This window comes from Babylonia areolata, chromosome 3 (genome assembly GCF_041734735.1).
Source record: "Babylonia areolata isolate BAREFJ2019XMU chromosome 3, ASM4173473v1, whole genome shotgun sequence".
Lineage (NCBI taxonomy): Eukaryota > Metazoa > Mollusca > Gastropoda > Neogastropoda > Buccinidae > Babylonia > Babylonia areolata.
In genome coordinates, this window is record NC_134878.1 from 27,817,182 (window position 1) to 27,841,333 (window position 24,152).

The 24,152-nt window shown below is 46.2% G+C and overlaps 1 protein-coding gene across 2 annotated transcripts in view; it reads right to left on the minus strand.

The window, feature by feature from the left end:
- Positions 1 to 2,918: 2,918 nt before the first annotated feature.
- LOC143279910 (protein FAM135A-like) overlaps positions 2,919 to 24,152 on the minus strand; it is a 57,038-nt gene continuing 35,804 nt past the window's right edge. Inside the window, exons 12-21 of one of the 2 annotated variants that reach the window (XM_076584235.1) lie at positions 23,049 to 23,206; positions 19,752 to 21,237; positions 17,059 to 17,118; positions 16,349 to 16,452; positions 14,550 to 14,641; positions 13,719 to 13,816; positions 13,074 to 13,225; positions 11,937 to 12,047; positions 7,802 to 7,918; positions 2,919 to 7,414 (exon numbers count right to left, since the gene is read on the minus strand). In XM_076584235.1, coding sequence (XP_076440350.1) covers positions 7,209 to 7,414; positions 7,802 to 7,918; positions 11,937 to 12,047; positions 13,074 to 13,225; positions 13,719 to 13,816; positions 14,550 to 14,641; positions 16,349 to 16,452; positions 17,059 to 17,118; positions 19,752 to 21,237; positions 23,049 to 23,206 — 2,584 coding nt within the window. In that variant the 3' untranslated portion in view covers positions 2,919 to 7,208. Of the gene's footprint in view, positions 7,415 to 7,801; positions 7,919 to 8,275; positions 9,033 to 11,936; positions 12,048 to 13,073; positions 13,226 to 13,718; positions 13,817 to 14,549; positions 14,642 to 16,348; positions 16,453 to 17,058; positions 17,119 to 19,751; positions 21,238 to 23,048; positions 23,207 to 24,152 lie in introns of those variants that run through there. The other variant, XM_076584236.1, reaches the window with a different exon arrangement.

Sequence of the window (24,152 nt, forward strand, 5' to 3'; positions counted from 1 at the left end):
AACTCCTATCTATGTGGACCATAGTGTGCCGCTCGGTCAGATGATTAGTTTCCCTTGCCTGTGACAGAGAGTGAAAGCTTTTCAACCACTGAGCTGATTGCGAACTCTGATGTCCAAGTGATAGTATCTCAAAAGACTGACTAACTGACACAGGCCTTTTTTTGTTTGTCTCTCATCCCTTTGCCTTTGTTCTCTCCATTTTTTCGTGTTGATTCCATCATCAGTCTTCTTCCTTTATTCTGAAGCAGTGATTATTGCTCATCTCTCGTTGCTTTTAACTGTTGTCTTCACACTTCATGACAGCAAATGACAAATGACAGCAGTAGAGCAAATACCTTGGCCAGCATGTGTGTGTGTGTGTGTGTGTGTGTGTGTGTGTGCCTTTCATTAGGAGTATCATTCGGGGAAACGTTGACATAGTTCTGTCCCTTAGTTTGAAGGGAGGGGACAAAACTATTTTTGTCAGGACCCAATAAACAGTATTGAGCAATGTTTTCTTTAATTTTACAAGATAATTTTACTTCGAATTGTTCAATACCCTATTTTAAATAATATGAAAATCAAAAACCACATGCGCACGCACGCGCACACGCACACACACCAATTTGCAAGATGGGTGGGAAAATATCTCAGATGCCATGAACTGGCTCATCACGTGTTGCTCAGTCTAACATATTTGGGAAGGCCTAGAGAGACTTCCGTTTTGAAGATATAGTGTTTTGTACAAACCGATAAAAGGAGTCTTGTCCAGTCTTTTACATTTTCGGCCACTGCCTATGTGTGGATGAGTCAAAGAAAGGGAATGAAAATGTCCTTGAAGCTTGGTTTCTGGAAAGTCAGTGGCTGTATTTCTCTGTACCCATGTCTGTATGTCAGGTGATGGTGTATTTCTCTGTACACGTCTGTATGTCAGGTGATGGTGTATTTCTCTGTACACGTCTGTATGTCAGGTGATGGTGCATTTCTCTGTACACATGTCTGTATGTCGGGTGATGGTGTAGTTCTCTGTACACGTCTGTATGTCAGGTGATGGTGCATTTCTCTGTACCCATGTCTGTATGTCAGGTGATGGTGTATTTCTCTGTACCCATGTCTGTATGTCAGGTGATGGTGTATTTCTCTGTACACGTCTGTATGTCAGGTGATGGTGTATTTCTCTGTACACGTCTGTATGTCAGGTGATGGTGTATTTCTCTGTACACGTCTGTATGTCAGGTGATGGTGCATTTCTCTGTACCCATGTCTGTATGTCAGGTGATGGTGCATTTCTCTGTACCCATGTCTGTATGTCAGGTGATGGTGTAGTTCTCTGTACCCATATCTGTATGTCGGGTGATGGGTGTATTTCTCTGTACACGTTTGTATGTTGGGTGATGGTGTATTTCTCTGTACACATGTATGTCAGGTGATGGTTTATTTCTCTGTACCCATGTTTACCTGTATGTCAGGTGATAGGTGTATTTCTCAGTACCCATTTTAACCTGTATGTCACTGTGGGTATCACTGACATACAGTGTTTGACACTATAATACTGACACTGTATGTCACACTGACAGTCATGTATGTTTGCCACCCCTGGAGGGGTTTTCCCACCAATCTTGCAGTAGCATCCCCACCTTCTGGAAATTCTGTGCTAGAAATTTCCTCTCTTCTATCACTCTCTCTGTTTCGGTCTTTTTTCTTTCTTCACTGTTGTCTCCTTTTTCTGCTTCCAGTCCATCCCCCTTTCTTTTTTTAAGCAAGCCTTGACTTTTTGTTTTTCTCTTTTTCGCATGTACTGTCTGTGCTGTTTTGCTCTTGCAACTAGGTACTGAGATGTAAACACTGGGATGGGTATTAGCCGCCTATTCTGCACTGTTATTTGCCAGTATGGCCTTTTTATGTTTGTTTTTTTTTTTGTCTGGTTTTGAAGTATTGTTTTTTCCTGTTTTTATGATTTTTTGTTTTGTTTTTGTTTGGGTTTTGTTTTTGTTTTTTTCTTTTCTTTTTTATCTGGGGATGATAAATTGTGCGGAATGGCTGGCGTCCTTAGCATGGTCTAGTCTTATTTGCCATATGGAGCCAAATGGTTAGGATACAGTGTCATGAACTGTGTTTTGTGGATTTGTCTTAGTGTGTTTTTTTTTTTGCAGATGTGAGTTTGTGTTGACATGGTTCAGCATTTGTATGGTTTGACAGTCCTGATGTGGCCCTGTGCAGTCGGCTGGACTATAAGCAACAAGAATGTATGTTTAATACTACATGTCATACTAACAGCGATGTATGTTTGACCCTGTATGTCACACTGACAGTATATGTTTGACACTACGTGTCATACTGACAGTGATGTATGTTTGACACTGTATGTCACACTGACAGTGATGTATGTTTGAAACTGTATGTCACACTGACGGTGTGTTTGAAACTGTATGTCACACTGACGGTGTGTTTGAAACTGCATGTCACACTGACAGTGATGTATGTTTGACACTGAATGTCATAATGACAGTGATGTATGTTTGAAACTGTATGTCACACTGACAGTGTGTTTGACACTGCATATCACACTGAGTGATGTATGTTTGACACTGTATGTCATACTGACAATGATGAATGTTTGACACTGTATGTCAGACTGACAGTGTATGTTTGACACTGTATGTTACACTGACAGTGTATGTTTGATACTACATGTCTTGCTGACCGTGATGTATGTTTGAAACTGTATGTCATACTGATGGTGTGTTTGACACTGTATGTCATAATGACAGTGATGTGTGTTTGAAACTGTATGTCACACTGACGGTGTGTTTGACACTGTATGTCATAATGACAATGATGTATGTTTGACACTGTATGTCACACTGACAGTGTGACACTGTATGTCACACTGACAGTGTATGTTTGATACACATGTCTGTTCCACAGACACACAGACGCCAGTGTGTGGCACAGGGCCCTGTTTTATTGCAAAGTCTGCCCAATGTATATTGCAGCTGTTCAAGTTGTCCACACCACACCTCACGAAGGGGAACAACTCCCTCCTCAACAAGAAAGAACCACTCACACATACACCATCCAAGGGACAAGACAACCAGACTGTAAAACTAAATAACAGTGAAACAAAGCTGCTCGTCAAAGGAAATGAACAATGAACTACAGACAATGAAGATATGCACACACAGACACCAACACATGACAGTGCTCACTGTCACACCAGTGACTGCACACAGGGATCTATCTGCAGACCAGTCAACTAATGCTGAGGACTGGATGACCGGTGGGTAATGCTGTTTTCATGACACCGCTTGACGCTGGGGTTAGTGATGATGGAGTAGTGTTGGGGAGGCAAGGGTAGTGTTGGGGTTGGGGGTACAAGGGTAGTGTTGGTGGGGGTGGGGGGGGTACAAGGGAGTGTTAAGGGGGCAGAGGTGGGGGATATAGGTAGTGTTGGGGGGCAGAAGCATGGGGGTACAAGGGTAGTTGGGGGGTACGGTGGTGGGGGATACGGGGTAGATTTGGGGGTGAGGGGTAAGGGTAGGGTTTGGAGTGTGTTGAGGTGGGGTGTGGACAAACAGTGCAGACTACAGACCAACAGAACTTCTATCCTGGCTGTTATACAAGCTGTCTCAGCTAGTGCACTGTATGGCTGGGTTGTGGTGACTGTGTCTCAGCTAGCGCACTGGTTGTGGTGACTGTGTCTCAGCTAGTGATGTATGGCTGGGTTGTGGTGACTGTGTCTCAGCTAGTGCTGTATGGCTGGTTGTGGTGACTGTGTCTCAGCTAGCGCACTGTATGGCTGGGTTGTGGTGACTGTGTCTCAGCTAGCGCACTGGTTGTGGTGACTGTGTGTCAGCTAGTGCATTGTATGGCTGGGTTGTGGTGACTGTGTGTCAGCTAGTGCATTGTATGGCTGGGTTGTGGTGACTGTGTCTCAGCTAGCGCACTGTATGGCTGGGTTGTGGTGACTGTGTCTCAGCTAGTGCTGTATGGCTGGGTTGTGGTGACCGTCTCAGCTAGTGCTGTATGGCTGGGTTGTGGTGACTGTGTCTCAGCTAGTGCTGTATGGCTGGGTTGTGGTGACTGTGTCTCAGCTAGTGCATTGTATGGCTGGGTTGTGGTGACTGTGTCTCAGCTAGTGATGTATGGCTGGGTTGTGGTGACTGTGTCTCAGCTAGTGATGTATGGCTGGGTTGTGGTGCCTGTGTCTCAGCTAGTGATGTATGGCTGGGTTGTGGTGACTGTGTCTCAGCTAGTGCTGTATGGCTGGGTTGTGGTGCCTGTGTCTCAGCTAGCGCACTGTATGGCTGGGTTGTGGTGACTGGTGACTGTGTCACAGCTAGTGCTGTATGGCTGGTTGTGGTGACTGTGTCTCAGCTAGCGCACTGTATGGCTGGGTTGTGGTGACTGTGTCTCAGCTAGTGCATTGTATGGCTGGGTTGTGGTGACTGTGTCTCAGCTAGTGCTGTATGGCTGGGTTGTGGTGAGTGTGTCTCAGCTAGTGCTGTATGGCTGGGTTGTGGTGACTGTCTCAGCTAGTGCTGTATGGCTGGGTTGTGGTGACTGCGTCTCAGCTAGCGCACTGTATGGCTGGGTTGTGGTGACTGTGTCTCAGCTAGTGCATTGTATGGCTGGGTTGTGGTGACTGTGTCTCAGCTAGTGCTGTATGGCTGGGTTGTGGTGACTGTGTCTCAGCTAGCGCACTGTATGGCTGGGTTGTGGTGACTGTGTCTCAGCTAGCGCACTGGTTGTGGTGACTGTGTGTCAGCTAGTGCATTGTATGGCTGGATTGTGGTGACTGTGTCTCAGCTAGTGATGAATGGCTGGGTTGTGGTGACTGTGTCTCAGCTAGCGCACTGTATGGCTGGGTTGTGGTGACTGTGTCTCAGCTAGCGCACTGTATGGCTGGGTTGTGGTGACTGTGTCTCAGCTAGTGCTGTATGGCTGGGTTGTGGTGACTGTGTCTCAGCTAGTGCTGTATGGCTGGGTTGTGGTGACTGTGTCTCAGCTAGCGCACTGTATGGCTGGGTTGTGGTGACTGTGTGTCAGCTAGTGCATTGTATGGCTGGGTTGTGGTGACTGTGTCTCAGCTAGCGCACTGTATGGCTGGGTTGTGGTAACTAGGTGTGACCTGTGTGTCTCGGCTAGTGCACTGTGTGTGACCAATGCTGTGCCTCTCAACAAAGTACTCTGCAGCAAATATGTAACAAAATAGAGGCAATAACAACAAAGTACTGTGCAGCATACATACAACAAATAAAGGCTATAACAGATCTGCTCCAGATTACATCGAACAACAATAACCAACAAAATGTAACCATGTTCAAATACTGTATGCTTGGCGGGTGTTGCAAAATAAAACGCTTTCTGAAGTAAGTAAATCAACAACCGAAACGATCTAAAAGCTGCAAAGCAACCAAGTACAAATGTGAAGCAAGATTAAGTAAGTTATCTGGACATGGTACCAGATCACACAGCTGAACCCAGATTAAGTAAACAATCATGATAATGATGGATAAAACCAGTCATGTTAAGTCAACCAAACTGTCATTTCACACTAATTCCAACGAGCTGCGATATGGCAGAGCTTCTGTGTCAATATCTCAAATAAAACAATTCATTTAAAAATTTCAATAAAAATAAAACAACAAATGATAGAGTTTGCAGGAAAAAAGTGCTAGTGATCTTTGCAATAAAAGCCGTGAGACACAGTGAAAGGTGTGTTGGGGCATGAGATGAATGCCTGTGGAATGTAGGATCCAAACTGGTGTGATGTGGACCAGAAACATTCTTTGGATGGACAGGACTGGTGAAGTGTGCGGCCAGTGTGTCTGTCTGACCAGACCACTGGCCACCTGACCATGTCTGTCTTGGGGGAGGGGCGTTCATGACATAGAAAAGCTGCCCTGTATTGCAAGTCTTTTGGATCACAATGTATGGTCTGTGTGTGATCACACAACAAAGGAGTGCTGCATCTCTCTCTCTCTCTATATATATATAAATAAACACACAACATTGTTCAGGTCACCATCTGCCCCTGATACTAAGGAGGCCCAGCACATGGAGTGTGGGTCTGACACTGATGGTTACAGGCCTCACATCACATCTACCTGACAAGCCCTCTGTGACACTGACGGCTACACGGCCCTCTGGAACACTGACACATGACTACATGGCCCTCTGTGACACGCTGACGGCTACAAGCCATCAGGGACACACCCACACAATATCCAATAACACTTTCCTCAACACTGACAGTTTCGTTGACACTGACATCAAAGCATGCACACCAAAATTGCACACCCAAAAAAAAGGTATGCATTCACAGGTTCATCACCTACACAAGCATGCACTCACAGGTTCTACACCAACCTAAGTATGTACTCATAGGTTTGCATGCACTAACATACACATTACTCGCATTAAAACTTGGCATGTGTGTGTACATTGAGGTTCCTCTACATTAACATGTGCATACCCAAGTTCATCAACAATGACAATAATGCAAACTCGCGTTCATTTCAACTGAAATATACACATTCACTTAACGGGCAAATGCACACTGAGGTTCATTTTAAAGTGATATAATTATGTACAGCCAGATTTGTGGAAACACCACTGAAACACCTCAAAAGTTGACATACATGTGCACTCACACAGGCAGGGACTACACACACACGCACGCACGCACATGCACATCCCCCGCACAGCCCCATAAGTAAAATAGTAAAACATTCCTGTTAGTCAAGTCCAACATGACTGCCTTCAAAAACTGTTCAGTCAACCAGCTGTGAAGATACTGTATCATATTTCATGACCCAACAGCTCTGCTAAAGCAACCACACCTTTTGTCCACTTGAGGAAGGCTTTGAGTTACATTATAAAGTAGATACCAAAAAAAAAAAATCCTTTTAAATAGTAAAAGAAAAATTGTTTCCCCACCACTTTTTTTTTTCACTGCCTTTTGCTTCAGCTAAACATGGTAACCACTGCAGTACAGGCAGACTGAAACGGGTCAACACGCTGTTCCACATGCCCACCACATCACACATCGGGTCACTGTCACATGTCAAGGTCAGGGGTCACTGTCACACGTTGGGGTCGAAAGTCACCATCAGATGTTGGGGACAGAGGTCACCACGGGTCAGGGGTCACTATCACATGCTGGGGTCAGCAAAGAAATGACCACATGCACACTGTGGATGGAATTGGGGTTGGGGTGAGGGGGGTCACTTGAAGTACTTGAGTCCCGTGACCAGAAGGAACTTTTCGATGAATATTTCCGAGTCCAGGACAGCGATGTGGGCAGCGCGGCCAATGATGGTGTTGGCGGTGGAGGGAAGGGCGTGGAAGACATCGAATCGAACCAGGCGACAGCTGGGCGTCTGGATGATGGGCGTCAGGATGTTGTCCACCATCTCATGGTACACCTTGCCTGTACACATCACGTCACATCACACACCTTGACTGTACACATCACATCACACACCTTGACTGTACTCATCACATCACACCTTGACTGTACACACCTTGCCTGTACACATCACATCACACACCTTGCCTATACATACCACACACCTGCCTGCACACACCACACCACACCACACCCCTTGCCTGTACACACTACACCACATCACACACATTGCCTGTACACACACATGTCACATGACACACTTGGCCTGTACACACCACATTCTACCTGTACACATCACACATGTCACATCACACATTGCCTGTGCATGCATCATACAACGCACCTCAAATCGCCCCACACCCCCTCCCCCCCCACACACACACAGAGCACAGTGAAGGGAGTACTGACCAAAGACACTGCTGTCCCTCTGTGCTGCCTTACACATCTCAATGCGGGATGAGTGGTATGGAACATAGCGGTCCTGGGACGACCCCACCAGTAAGACGTGTTTGAAGTACTGCAGCACTGTAAGCACACACACACACCACTATGACCCCACCTGTAACACGTGTTTGAAGTATACAGCACTGCAAACACACCACTATGACCTAGTACTGCAGCACTGTAAACACACACACACACCACTATGACCCCACCAGTAACACGTGTTTCAAGTACTGCAGCACTGTAAACACACACACACCCACCACTATGACCCCAACAGTAACACATGTTTGAAGTACTACAGCAATGCATGCACGCGCGCATGCACACACACGTACACACATGTTAAGACTGATACAGAAATTATGCAGTGGAACTGCGGAACTATTTCAACAAATCGACCTCACCATGTACAGCATATTTCAGAAAATAACCATCACATCTTAGTTTTGCAGTCATTAAATGTAAACAAAGCAAAAATCCCTAACTACACAATTATTACTATCCACCCACATTCCAGTCAGAAGATGACAGAGGAAAGATCAACACAGCTATCTACATAAAAGAACAGTTGATGTTTCAAGAGATTAAGCCCCCTGTGTCTAACAACACAGATAAATTTAACCCTGACTGCACGTGAATTTATATTAACGAGAATATTATTTTGAATATAGCTTCAGTATACCTACCCAAAGGTCCTGATAATCAAAACACAGAGTAGTTACGAACCCTACAGGACCAAACTGAAAAATGGTTAACAGCCCATGATTTTAACACCCATTCCCCATTTTGGGACAATGGATGCAAAATGGCCATTAACAATCCCTTTGTAGAAAACATAGTGGATTCATCTTTACATCTTTTAAATGATGGTAGTGTAACCAGAATCCCATTTGAGGAAGGCTTTGAGTTACATTATACAGCAGATACCACAAAAAAAAAAATCCTTTTAAATAGTAAAAGAAAAATTGTTTCCCCACCACTTTTTTTCACTGCCTTTTGCTTCAGCTAAACATGGTAACCACTGCAGTACAGGCAGACTGAAACATCTCAACACGCTGTTCCACATGCCCACCACATCACACATCGGGTCACTGTAACACCATGGGGGTCACTGCCACATGTCGAGGTCAGGGGTCACTGTCACACGTTGGGGTCGACCCCACACAATGGTTACGAATCCTACAGGACCAAACTGAAAAATGGTTGACAGCCCATGATTTTAACACCCATTCCCCATTTTGGGACAATGGATGCAAAATGGCCATTAACAATCCCTTTGTAGAAAACACAGTGGATTCATCTTTACATCTTTTAAATGATGGTAGTGTAACCAGAATCCCTGATATATTGTGACATAGAGCGAGAGCTAGAGACCTGTATCTTATTTCCCCTGTTATTGCCCCAGAATGTGAGTGGGTTACCATGAGACACGCTAGGTAGTGATCACTTACCCACTGTCATTGCTTTAAAAGGTAACACAGTGTTATGTGACTTCATAAAAGATAAAATTCCAAAATAAAACTATAGAAAAGCTGACTGGACCAAATTGGAAACCCTTCTTTGTATCACGGATATCAATGACGTTCATGTCGAAAATGTTGACAACACTAAATTCATGGAAACAATTCTGTCTGCTGCTGGCATCCATTCCTAAATGTAGTGCAATAAAATCAGACAAACATTCAGGCAATGTGTGGTGGAACCAACAACGTAAAGCCAAAAAATCTTTTTTTTAAAAGTAGCATTTAGAGTATTACAAAGACCAAGGTGACCAAGAAAATCACACAGAAATGAAGAAGACAAACAATCATTATAACTAGGTATTAGCACAGGTTAAACTACAGTATTGGTCAGATTTTTGTAACAAAGATGTTTATAATCAAAAAGATATCCATAAAGTCTGGAAAAAAACTTACAAGAAATGAAAAAGGGTGCAAATTTACCTGTTTACGACATAAATAGGAAACAAAGATTTCCCAACAGCTTTGAAAAAAAGCTGACACATTTGCAGAAATGTACAAAGAGTTTGCCAGAGAAAGAAAGACTTCTAAGGGAAAAAGCAGCAGCAAATGAAAAATATGATGATCCAAAAATTACCATATAAACATTGCACAAACGCTCCAATCACTTTTCTAGAAATGAAAGAAGCCATATCTTCTCTTGGAACCAAAAAAACTTCAGTAGGACCAGACGCCATTTCAAATGAAATGTTCAAGCATTTACCAGAAAAGTTCCTTAGATTATGTATCATATTCAATACTGTTGGTCAAATGGTACTCTGCCTACTTTATGGAAACAGTCCATAGTGGTTCCTATCCTCGAACAAGGAAAGCCAAAAACTGATAAAAACAATTATAGACCAATTACTCTGACTTCACATTACAACAGATTTCTCTGTGTGAAATTCGGGCTGCTATCCCCAGGGAGAACGCTTCGCTACACTACAGCACCACCTTTTTATGACTCACTTGTGTAAACAAAGTGTTCGGTTGTCTGTGTGTCCGTGGTAAACTTTAACATTTTCTCTGCAAATACTTTGTCACTTGACACCAAATTAGGCATAAAAATAGGAAAAATTCAGTTCTTTCCAGTCATCTTGTTTAAAACAATATTGCACCTCTGGAATGGGCACAAAAAAAATAATAAATGAACCCTAATTATATGCAAACTGCATTTACTGTTATATTTATATTTTTTGTATTCTCTAAACTTGGCACTTTGATCTGATATTCTGACCCAACAACAAGAGCAGTCATTATTATCATTTTTTGTTCAAACTGGAACTTCTTTTGCTAAGCATGGAAGTTTTATTTAATTGCAAACGTTTTGGTGCGGATAGTAAAAAAGGGAAATTACTCTAATTAATGCTAGGGGAGTTAATTTGCTTTAAACTGATCTTTCTCATCTTAAACATTACATTTTGAAATTATACTCAATACATAAAAAGCTTGGATTTTTTTTTTTAAAGTGTATCACAAGTGAGTCTTGAAGGCCTTGCCTCTCTTGTTTTTCTTTTCTTTTCTTTTTTTCCTGCATGCAGTTTTGTTTTTTTTTTTCCCTATCGAAGTGGATTTTTCTACAACTATTGTGAAAAAAAACAACGATATCTTCTTCTTCTGCATTCACTCGTATGTACACGAGTGGGCTTTTATGTGTATGACCGTTTTTACCCTGCCATGTAGGCAGCAATACTCCATTTTCGGGGGTGTGCATGCTGGGTATGTTCTTGTTTCCATAACCCACCGAACGCTGACATGGATTACAGGATCTTTAACATGCGTATTTGATCTTCTGCTTGCATATACACACGAAGGGGGTTCAGGCACTAGCAGGTCTGCACATATGTTGACCTGGGAGATCGTAAAAATCTCCACCCTTTACCCACCAGGCGCCGTCACCGTGATTCGAACCCAGGACCCTCAGATTGACAGTCCAACGCTTTAACCACTCGGCTATTGCGCCCGTCAAAAAACGATATAATTCCAGTCTGTTTGTTTTAAAAAGGGAGAACAGCAGTTGACCACCTACTTAAAATTACAAACCAGATCAAACATCAGTTTGCTCGTAGAAAAAATGTGCTAGCCACTTTCTTTGATATAAAAAAAAAAACTTATGACCAAGTATGGCATTCAAGATTACTGCATAAAATCAAATCGACTGGTTTATCAGGTTGCATGTTTAACTACTCCAATGCTTTTCTAAGCAACAGAGTAATCTGAACAAAGGTAGGAAATACTTACTCCAACTCCAGATCACTTGACATGGGAATCCCACAAGGATCAGTAATCACACCAACTTTTCAACATCTTGAGGAGCCCCATTGGCTCTTTGTTGTAATTTTACCAGTTGAATAGTCAGTTTTATTTTGTCTGTATTTTTCTCTTTTTTTGTATACCAATTGAGGAGAGAGGAATAGGGAAAGTAGTGATGATTTAAGGCATGGGTGGGTTGGGGAAGGTGATGGATTTTCATCTAAAATCACAATTGTGGATGGATGTTAAAAGAACGAACACACACCACTATTACCCCACCAGTAACATGTGTTTGGAAGTACTACAGCACTGCACACACACACACACGCACAGTGAGGACTGACCAGGTTTCTGACTGAGACGATAGAGGAAGGATTGGCGGGGGTCACTGCTGTCCTTCAGTGACAGTTGTAGTAATGACCCCGACTTCTTCCACTTCTGCATGAACCACATCCCTGTCACAAACACTGACGCATCAACCACATCCCTGTCACACACACACAGCGACACATCAACCACATCTGTCATGCACACACAGACACATCAACCACATCTGTCATGCACACTGACGCATCAACCACATCCCTGTCACACACACTGACACATCAACCACATCCCTGTCACACACAGTGACACATCAACCACATCCCTGTCACACACACTGCGACACATCAACCACATCCCTGTCACACACACAGCGACACAACCACATCTCTGTTATACACACACTGACACATCGACCACATCTGTAATGCACACTGACACAACCACATCCCTGTCACACACAGTGACATATCAGCCACATCCCTGTCACACACACAGCGAGACATCAACCACATCCGTCACAAACACTGACACATCAACCACATCCCTGTCACAAACACTGACACATCAACCACATCCCTGTCACACACACACACCGTGAAACATTGACCACATCCTTGTCACACACACACATACAGTGACACATCAGCCACATCTCTGTCACACACACAGTGACACATCAGCCACATCGTTGTCACACACACATACAGTGACACATCAGCCACATCCCTGTCACACACAGTGACATATCAGCCACATCCCTGTCACACACACAGAGTGACACATCATCCGCATCTCTGTCACACACACACAGTGACACATCAACCATATCCCTGTCGCACACACTGACACAACCACATCTCTGTCACACACACACACTGACACATCCCTGCACTGTACTGTCCTGAAATATTGTCATGATTGTGCTTCACATGTTTGTTTTTCACTTTGGGTTTCTTTGTTTTTCTCAAGGTCTTACTAAGAGCACTGGGTTATGCTGCTGGTCAGGCATCTGCTTAGCAGATGTGGTGTAGCATATATGGATTTGCCCGAATGCAGTGACGCCTCCGTGAAGAACTGATCTGTTTTTTGCTGCACTGTATCGTTCAGACACACCCCCATAACACACACACCCAGTGGGGTGCAGTGTGACGTACCCATGTTGACCAGACCACTGTTATTGTAGAGAGCTCCCAGGTGGGGCCCCGACAGGGAGAGGAAGGTGTACATTTTGGGCAGCAGGTGCATCAGTCGAGGGCTGGTCAGGGCCGAGCGAATGATGATGTTACCCAGAGAGTGCCCCACAAAGCTGTCACACAAACACCACCATCTTCTTCATCACCATCTTCACTGTAACCATGACAACATCAACATAATAATGATGTTACCCAGAGAGTGCCCCACAAAGCTGTTACACAAACACCGCCATCATCACTGTAACCATGAAAACATCATCAACATAATGATGTTACCCAGAGAGTGCCCCATAAAGATGTCACACAAACACCACCATCTTCATCATTGTAACTATGACAACATCATCAACATAATGATGTTACCCAGAGAGTGCCCCACAAACACCACCATCTTCATCATCACCATCACTGTAACCATGACAACATCATCAACATAATGATGTTTCTCAGAGAGTGCCCCACAAAGCTGTCACACAAACACCATCTTCATCATCACCATCATTGTAACCATGACAACATCAACATAATAATGATGTCACCCAGAGAGTGCCCCACCTCACTGTTCACACACACACACACACACACACAATGTGCACACACAGAGACCTGATTCGAGTGACCTGACTGTTGTACATCTCCATGTGGAAGAGAATTTCCTCCACCAACCTGTCCGTCATCTTCTCAAAGTCTGCAAATGTATCCTGCTGTAAACACACACACACACACACACACCCTGCTGTGAACACACACACTGCTGAAACACAGACACACACACACTGCTGTAAACACACACACACACACACACATTGCTGAAACACAGACACACACATTGCTGAAACACACACACACACACATTGTTAAAACAAACACACACACACACACACACTGCTGAAACACATGCACACACAAACATATGCACTGCTGAAACACACACACACACACACACACACACACACTACAGAAAAAAACACACTGCTGTAAACATGCCCCCCACCCCACACACACAATGCTGTAAATATACATACACAGACACACACACACTGCTGTAAACATACACACACCAGCATGAACATGCACACACACATACACACACACACACACTGCTGTGAACACAAATACACACGCTGCTGTAAACACACACACGTGCACGCACACACACATGCACGCACACACACTGCTGTAAACACAAATGCACACACTGCTGTAAACAAACGCACAGACACACTGCTGTAAACACACACACACACACTGCTGTAAACAAAGACAGTGGTCCAAGCTTCATGATTCAAAAACACTGGTAAAGAAGGAAACAGCTGGACACTGCTGTCAAGGATCTGTGCTTCATGTGCATGCTGACAGTGATATTCAGAACAAATCAACACCAGGTACCTTGCACATCACACCACCCACACTGCTCACACACACACGGTGACTGACCTGGTTACGTTCCGACATGAGGAACTCTAACCTGAAGCCAGGCAGTGCCATCTCCAGGTAGGTACGAACCAGTCGTAGATCAGCACTGTTACCTGTACACAACACATCAAGTGTTAACAGGTAGTATGTCATGACCATCTGTTACCTGCACAAACAACATAAGTGTTAACATGTAGTTAGTCATCTCTTAGTAGATCACCACTGTTGCCTGTACACACGACATCAAGTGTTAACATGCAGCTAGTCATCTCCAGGTAGATCAGCACTGTTACCTGCACAAACCACATCAAGTGTTAACACATAGTTAGTCATCTCCAGGTAGATCACCACTGTTGCCTGCACAAACCACATCAAGTGTAAACATGTAGTTAGTCATCTCTTGGTAGATCAGCACTGTTACCTCCACCAACCACATGGAGTGTTAACATGCAGTTAGCCATCTCCAGGTAGCCCACACCTTTTTAGAAGCAGGAACAAGTCGCATACTCCCAGGCTCTTTTGGCCATGTGCCAAGAAAACCAGAACTTCTTCGACAAACTAATCACGCAGGATAGACATGGGTCCATCACTAGATCCAGAGGCTAAAGCCCAGTCAAAGCAATGGAAGCATTTGGACTCACCACCTCCAAAGAAGGCAAGTGTCCAACCATCAGCTTGCAAGGGTCATGCTCACGGTGTTTTGGGACCAGCGTGGATAGTGATGATGGATTTCCTGGCAAAGTGTGCCACAATTACTGGGACATCCTACAAGACAATGCCCTTGTTCACAACTCACATGTTGCCCTGACAGAAGCACGGTCCTACAGCGATGAAACCCTTCCTCGACCCCCTTACTATCCCAACCTCACACCTTTTTCCAACCATCAAGTTATTTTTGAAGGACAAGCACTTCCCAGACAATGGAGTGCTTACTTCCAGGGTAAAGTCATGGCTTCTGGTGCAACCTACAGACATCTACAGGCAAGGTCCTCAGAGCTACACAAAGCAATGGGAGAAGTGCGTACAGACATAGAGCACACAGCTTGCTGTGCTGTGTACAGACAGAGATCACAGGGCACACAGCTTGCTGTGCTGTATACAGACAGAAATCACAGGGCACACAGCTTGCTGTGCTGTATACAGAGATCACAGAGCACACAGCTTGCTGTGCTGTATACAGAGATCACAGAGCACACAGCTTGCTGTGCTGTGTACAGACAGACACAGAGATCACAGAGCACATAGTTTGCAGTGCTGTGTACAGACAGACACAGAGATCACAGTGCACACAGCTTGCTGTGCTGTATACAGAGATCACAGAACACACAGCTTGCTATGCTGTGTACAGACAGACACAGAGATCACAGAGCACACAGCTTGCTGTACTGTATACAGACAGATCACAGAGCACAGTTTGCTGTGCTGTATACAGAGATCACAGAGCACACAGCTTGCTGTGCTGTGTACAGACACAGAGATCACAGAGCACACAGCTTGCTGTGCTGTGTACAGACAGTCACAGAGCACACAGCTTGCTGTGCTGTGTACAGAGATCACAGAGCACACAGCTTGCTGTGCTGTATACAGAGATCACAGAACACACAGCTTGCTATGCTGTGTACAGACAGACACAGAGATCACAGAGCACACAGCTTGCTGTGCTGTACACAGACAGATCACAGAGTACACAACTTGCTGTACTGCATACAGACAGAGATCACAGAGCACACTGCTTGCTGTGCTGTGTACAGACAGACACAGAGATCACAGGGCATACAGCTTGCAGTGCTATGTACAGACAGAGATCAAAGGGCACTAACCATCAAGGCCATGCACACACACAATGAGGTGAAGGCCATTCACATCATCGTACTCCTCCGGCGTCAGTAGGTAGGGATGTGTCGATGCTAGGCTGGATGATTCACTGCACACACACATGCACACAAATAGACACATAAACATGAAACAAATACAAAAAAAACACACATAAATAAACAGCATACCTTGTAAACATGGCAATGTACAGCTCACATTCAAACATCCATTTTATTTAAATAATTACAGCAATGTAACATGCATAAATCAATGTGTGTGCAGCATACACACATACAAGCAGACAAAAACACATAACAAAATGACACTGAACACATACATGCAGGTACACACACACACACACAAACACACACACTCCAATAATCCACTGTCCAGCACTCTAACCTCTCTGTGATTTAGGGCTGATGGAAATGGTGGAGGTGGGAGGGAGGGGAGTCGTGATTGGGCTCTCTCTCTCGCCAGCCCTCTTTCTCTCTCTCTCTCTCAAACATACATCCCACACACACAACACATACACCCTCCCCTGACCCCCTCCCCCCAAACACAGAGCTTAACTTCCATGAGTGGCAATTCAAAATTCATTCACCATTGAAACAAAACATTATTTTTGTACTGGTGATCTTTTCAGCAAGACGAATGACTCCATTTGCGGCAGCATTTTTCTCTACAAGTGAAAATTCCAAAAACATGAACCAACCTGTATAAATGTCCTGGATAGTTGAGTGACAACTTCAATGTTTCTCGTAAGTTGACAAAACTGAAAAGGGAAAAAAAAAAGTACATGTTCCAGGCATGGTCAAGTACAAAGATGTGGACATTCAATGAATCTGTGCACAAACTATTGTGTCAAAACACACATGTAAACATACATGCACACATACAAAATGCAAGTGTGAATAATATGGAAAGGGAAGAACACATTCAAAGTTTACACAACACAAACTGAGATGAACACATTTGAAGTGTGTACAATATGAACAATGAAGATTACCTTCTGAGCAAACAACACATTCAGTAACACACATGAACTGTTGAAGGATGACTGATGAAGTGTATGCTGTATACTTTGTAATCCACATGTCATATACGACGTGAACACAGTTAGAAAGAGTGACATGAACAGGAATGAACAAAGTATCTGTAACACATGAAAGATGAACACATTCACTGATGAAGTGTATGCTATATACTTCATAAACCACATGCCATATACAACATGAACACATTTAGAAAGAGTCTGACATGAACAGGAATGAACACACAAAGTATCTGTAACACATGAAAGATGAACACATTCAGTGATTCATAATGTGTACAATATGATGAGGGATGAATGCATTCAAAGCGTGTGTACCATCACTAGGAAGGACGCATAAACACAATACTAGGTGCACAGTGCAAACACAAACAGAACAGTACGTAAAAAAAAAAAATTTTTAAATGCACAGGCTTCTGTTTAATTAAAGTTCAAGTACTTTAACCCTGGTTACTGAAGATGTTAGTGTTTTATCCTGGCTCCTGAAGATGTTTGTCTTTTCACACACAGTACCCCACCAGTCCTCACTCACTTGACAGCGGTGTGTGTGTGTGTGTGTGTGTGTGTGTGTGCGTGTGCATGCGGGTGTACATGCGTGCATGCAGGTGTGTCTGTATGTGTGTGTTGTGTTGTTACTGTTGGATTTTATGTCTGTTCATTAACCCCTAGGCTGCCTGCATGACGAGATAACTCGTCATGCCAAGCATGTATGCTTCGCTGCCTGCATGACGAGATAACTCGTCATCGAAATATTCTGACTTTTCCCTGCTTTGCATTCAGTTCGTTGACAAAAATGCTGGTAGCTTTAGCTTGGGGAATCTTTCTGGATTCTATTCATAGCTAGAAACACCATCTGCGTCATAAGGCAGTCCTTTATTTGAACGTTTTGGTTGGGTTACTGGCCGCAGTCTTTGCCTGGCTCCTCTCCTCGCTCGCTCAACAAAATGTCGGACTGACTCCGTGCTCAAGACATGCGCTCGTGGCGAACTAAATCAACCAAGATTACTTTCTTCAGCTAATGCTCAGAAAGAATTGGAGCATAAATTCGAAGGAGAAGACAGTGGTGAACATTTATAGGACGATTTGATAGAAAATAAAGGGAGCAATCAAGAGAGTGGCCAAGATACAACTATCAGTGAGTGATGCAGGCTGTTCAACTCTAGCAGACGAATTTTTAGCAGGGCACCGAATGAGCTATTTTCTTGGCACTCAGCCAACGCGGTCTGATGAAGTGACGGTGTGAGAGGGGTGAAGAGGAGGGGGGTGGAGACTGAGGGGGCGTGGCCTCACATCCATATTATCACTTGCAGAAGTCACAATGCATCTATTTCTTTTTCAGTTTTTTTATATTGTGGTTGTTCTAGTATGATTTTGTGCGTGCAGATATCCATTTGTCCAGAAAATGATATTTTTGTGCAAATTACCTGACTAATGTTTGTAATGAACAAGTTGAAAATGTGACAAAAAACAAAACACTGATTTCAAAACAACAGCATGTCACTTAAAATGCATAAAATGGGAAAACATCATGTGTTTTGTATTCTTTATTCATTTCCCTTTCAGAAAATATATACTTTTATGGGTCTTTCTCCAATAACAAAGAGCACAGAATTTTTTGAAAATTTATACCCGTTTTTTGTGAAAAAACCCTGGCAAATAGATTTCACTTAAATCTTATTTTCCTGGCAGCGAAAGGGTTAAGAGTGAGGGTTGGAAGTCGAAAGAGTAGGGGTGGTATAATGAACAGGACATGGGGGAAGTGGCCTGAGTATATATACGCTGTGTTTGTGTGCAGATGTGTGTGATTGTGTGTGTGTGCAAGTGCATGTGAGTGTGTGTGTTATGATTTCTTCATGCCTTAATATTTTGCCATTCTTTAATTTCAGATAGAATGTGAAACAAGGTAAAAAAAAAAATCCTACCTCTATGTGTGTGTGTGTGTGTGTGTGTGTGTGCGTGCATGCACCACCACTCACTTGACAGTGGTCTGTGTGTGTGTATGTGTGTGTGTGTGTGTGTCCATGCATGCATGTACCACCACTCAACTGACAGCGGTGTGTGTGTGTGTATGTCCATGTATGAATGTACCACCACTCAATTGACAACGGTCTGTGTGTGTGTGTGTGTGTGTGTGTGTGTGTGTGTGTGTGTGTGTCCATGCATGCATGTACCACCACTCACTTGACAGTGGTGTGTGTGTTTGTGTGTGTGTTTGTGTGTACCACCACTCACTTGTCAGTGGTGTGTGTGTGTGTTTGTGTGTACCACCACTCACTTGTCAGTGGTGTGTGAGTGTGTGTGTCACTCTGTGTGTGTGTGTGTGTGTGTGTGTGTGTGTGTGTACCATGACTCACTTGACAGTGGTGTGTGTGACAGAGGACACCAGTTTGGGCAGCTGCATAGCGTCGTCCACCCAGCGCGACAACTCGGGGTAGGACGAGGAGCTGGACAGCCTTGACCTTTCCTTGGCGGCCCCTGGGGAGGAAGAGGAGGGAGGGTGGTGGAAGAGGGAGAGGGAGGCTCGCTGTGCGGCCAGGGCAGAGTTCTCCAGGTTGCGGACGATGTCAGTGTCGCTGGCGGCACGGTGACAGTGGACAGGGGAGGCCTGCAGGGAGGGGGGGCCCGACACGCTCTTCTCCCGCACCGACCGCTCGTATTCCTCCCGCAACAGCTCCATCACTGTCACCTTGCCGTCCCCCCGTGACGATGATGATGGGGAGGGCTCCCATATCCTGATCCCGGCCATCATGGCCACCTCGTCCTGACCATCCACTGAAGGGGCCGTCTGACTGGCCAACAGCATGGGCTCCTGGCTGGGCGGCAGAGAATCCAGCTGGATGCCTGACTCCCTGGAGGTGGTGCGGAGGGAGGAGGAGGGGGAGAGGGTGTCAGTGGTGGTGGTGGTGGGGGGGGTGTCCATGGACACACGCACCCCAGAGTCCACACTGACCACACTGGCACTCTGCAGCCTGCTGTCTGCCGCATCACCATTGTCACCCACGTTGCTGTCCTCCTCCCCACCTGTCACACCTGTCACACCACTCACCTGAGACAAACTGTACTCCACACCAGACACAGACAAAACGTCACTGCCCTTGTTGCTGCTGTCAGCAGGAGTGTGTGTGGACTGAGGGCTGTGTTTTGGCAGGAAGGCCTCTCTGTGGCTGCCTGGAGAGCGGGGCAGGTCAGGATCCCCGTCACAGGGGTCATCCTTCACAGGGGCCGTGTAGGACCGCTGGGCCCGGAACACTGCGCGCTTCTGACCCAGACTGCCTGCCAGGCCACTGTCCACCACGCTGACCTCCGACCTGCCTGTCACCTGAGGGCTGCTGGGAAGGGCGGGGGCGGGGGAGGAGAAGTCGGGGAGGGAGGCGGCACTGCCCCGACTCCAGCAGGCCCGGGACAGCACTGAGGAGGAGCTGGAGGCAGGGCGCAGGGGGAACAACTCCTGCTGTCCTGGGCTGAGGGTGCCCAGCAGCACGGCCTGGGAGGGGTCCGTGTTGGGGCGGGGCACCTTGCTGTAGCCAATCAGAGTCACCGCCTTCTCCTCCCTGGCCTTGAACTTGCCCACGGCCCGCTCCAGCTCCAGCTTCTCGGCCTCAGAGCAAGAGTAGGATGAGGGGCGCTTGAAGGCCTCGGGCTTGATGTTCTTGATGAAGTTCTTCTTGGACCGAGACTTGGACCGCAGCACCACCGCCTCCCCGTTCTGCGAGGAGTTTGAGCCTGACGACTGCGTGTCTCCCCGCGGCCGTCCACTGTCCGTGATGGTGGTGGTGATGGGGGTGGGGGGGGCATGGGTCACCTCACACTTTTTCCTACTGTCACCTGAGGAATGCACACCTGAAACCACCTCCACACATCAGCACTTCTCTCATACATGTCCACAGACAGAAATATGTTATTTCACATCTTTATCCATCCACACATGCACTCGAAGTCTTTCTCTCTTTCACATTCTAATCATCACATACATGCACACATCTACTGATGTTCACACAATCTTCACACATACACAGCCCTCCACTAAAAGTAAACAGTTTCAGACAAGCATGGCTTTCACTGTGACCAGACGTGATCCAAATTCTATGACCCACACCCCTCAGTTATGTCTATGTCTGTACACAGAGGACATGACCCATACCCCTCAGTTATGTCTATGTCTGTACACAGAGGACATGACCCATACCCCTCAGTTATGTCTATGTCTGTACACAGAGGACATGACCCACACCCAGTGAGGGGGAGGACTGATGGAGTGGGGGGGGGACTGATGGAGTGAGGGGGAGGACTGATGGAGTGGGGGGGACTGATGGAGAGTGGGGGAGGACTGATGGAGAGGGAGGACTGATGGAGAGTGGGGGAGGACTGATGGAGTGGGGGGGACTGATGGAGTGAGGGGGAGGACTGATGGAGTGAGGGGGAGGACTGATGGAGAGTGGGGGAGGACTGATGGAGTGAGGGGGAGGACTGATGGAGAGTGGGGGAGGACTGATGGAGTGAGAGGGAGGACTGATGGAGAGGGAGGACTGATGGAGTGAGGGGGAGGACTGATGGAGTGAGGGGGAGGACTGATGGAGAGGGAGGACTGATGGAGTGAGGGGAGTGAGGGGGAGGACTGATGGAGTGAGGGGGAGGACTGATGGAGAGGGAGGACTGATGGAGTGAGGGGGAGGACTGATGGAGTGAGGGGAGTGAGGGGGAGGACTGATGGAGTGAGGGGGAGGACTGATGGAGAGGGAGGACTGATGGAGTGAGGGGGAGGACTGATGGAGTGAGGGGAAGGACTGATGGAGTGAGGGGAGGACTGATGGAGTGAGAGGGAGGACTGATGGAGTGAGGGGAGGACTGATGGAGTGGGGGGAGGACTGATGGAGAGGGAGGACTGATGGAGTGAGGGGGAGGACTGATGGAGAGGGAGGACTGATGGAGTGGGGGGGAGGACTGATGGAGAGTGGGGGAGGACTGATGGAGAGGGAGGACTGATGGAGTGTGGGGAGGACTGATGGAGAGGGAGGACTGATGGAGGGGGAGGACTGATGGAGAGGGAGGACTGATGGAGAGTGGGGGAGGGCTGATGGAGAGTGGGGGAGGACTGATGGAGAGGGAGGACTGATGGAGAGTGGGGGAGGACTGATGGAGAGGGAGGACTGATGGAGTGGGGGGAGGACTGATGGAGTGAGAGGGAGGACTGATGGAGAGGGAGGACTGATGGAGTGAGGGGGAGGACTGATGGAGAGGGAGGACTGATGGAGAGGGAGGACTGATGGAGTGAGGGGGAGGACTGATGGAGTGAAGGAGGCGGACTGATGGAGAGGGAGGACTGATGGAGTGAGGGGGAGGACTGATGGAGTGAGGGAGGTGGACTGATGGAGTGAGGGAGGCGGACTGATGGAGAGGGAGGACTGATGGAGTACGGGGGAGGACTGATGGAGAGAGTGGAGGACATTGGAGGGAAGGGGGAGTACTGACTGAGGAGGGTGAGGATGGACATAGAGGGGGAGGACTGGTGGAGAGGTGGGACAGACAGAGAGAGTGGGGATGGGGGGGGGGGCTGACTGAGGAGGGGGAGGACGGACAAAGAGGGGGTGGGGAGGACTGATGGAAAAACAGGAGGGACTGACGGAGAGAGAGGGGGGGGGGGGGGAACTGACCGGGGTGTTCCCAGGCATCATGGTAGATGTCCTCAAAGATGATGGGCAGCGTGGTGTTGTCCCCATCCAGCTCCATACACTCCACAGGCAGGGGCTGTAACTGCTGCAGGTAGGCTGAGCTCCGCACCAGACTGGCCAGGGCACTGTGGCCGTGCACTCTGTGTGCCCACACAACATGTATATACTGGCCATGCACTCTGTGTGCCCACACAACATGTATATACTGGCCGTGCACTCTGTGTGCCCACACAACATGTATATACTGGCCATGCACTCTGTGTGCCCACACAACATGTATGTATTGGCCGTGCACTCTGTGTACCCACACATGTGTATATTGTCCGTGCACTCTGTGTGCCCACACAACATGTGTATATTGTCCGTGCACTCTGTGTGCCCACACAACATGTGTATATTGGCCGTGTACTCTGTGTGCCCACACAACATGTACATATTGGCCGTGCACTCTGTGTGCCCAAACAACATGTGTATATTGGCCATGCACTCTGTATTTATCCATTTATTTACAGTGCACTCTGTGTGCACACACAACATGTATGTATTTATCTATTTATTTACCGTGCACTCTGTGCGCACACATGTATATATTTATCTATATATTTTCAGTGCACTCTGTGTGCGCATACATGTATATATTTATCTAATTATTTACCGTGCACTCTGTGCGCGCATACAACATGTATATATTTATCTATTTATCTACAGGTGACAAAATGGCACCATTATTCCCACTGGCACAGTGCTTCAGCCCTAGGCTGACCACAAGTCAGTCGCCCATTATGTTTTTGTCTTTTGCAGCTTTCTCACTGGCTCTTCAGAATCAAAACTGCGCTACCAGAGACCCAATTTTAACCTTTATTTGGTGACAAACTTAAGCCTGTTACAAGTTTCAGTTTTCAGTTTTCAGTAGCTCAAGGAGGCGTCACTGCGTTCGGACAATTCTATATACGCTACACCACATCTGCCAAGCAGATGCCCGACCAGCAGCATAACCCAACGCGCTTAGTCAGGCCTTGAGAAAAAAAAAACAAAAAAAAAAAAAAAAAAAAAATGAACTGAATTGGAATGAGAGTTAAAACCTAG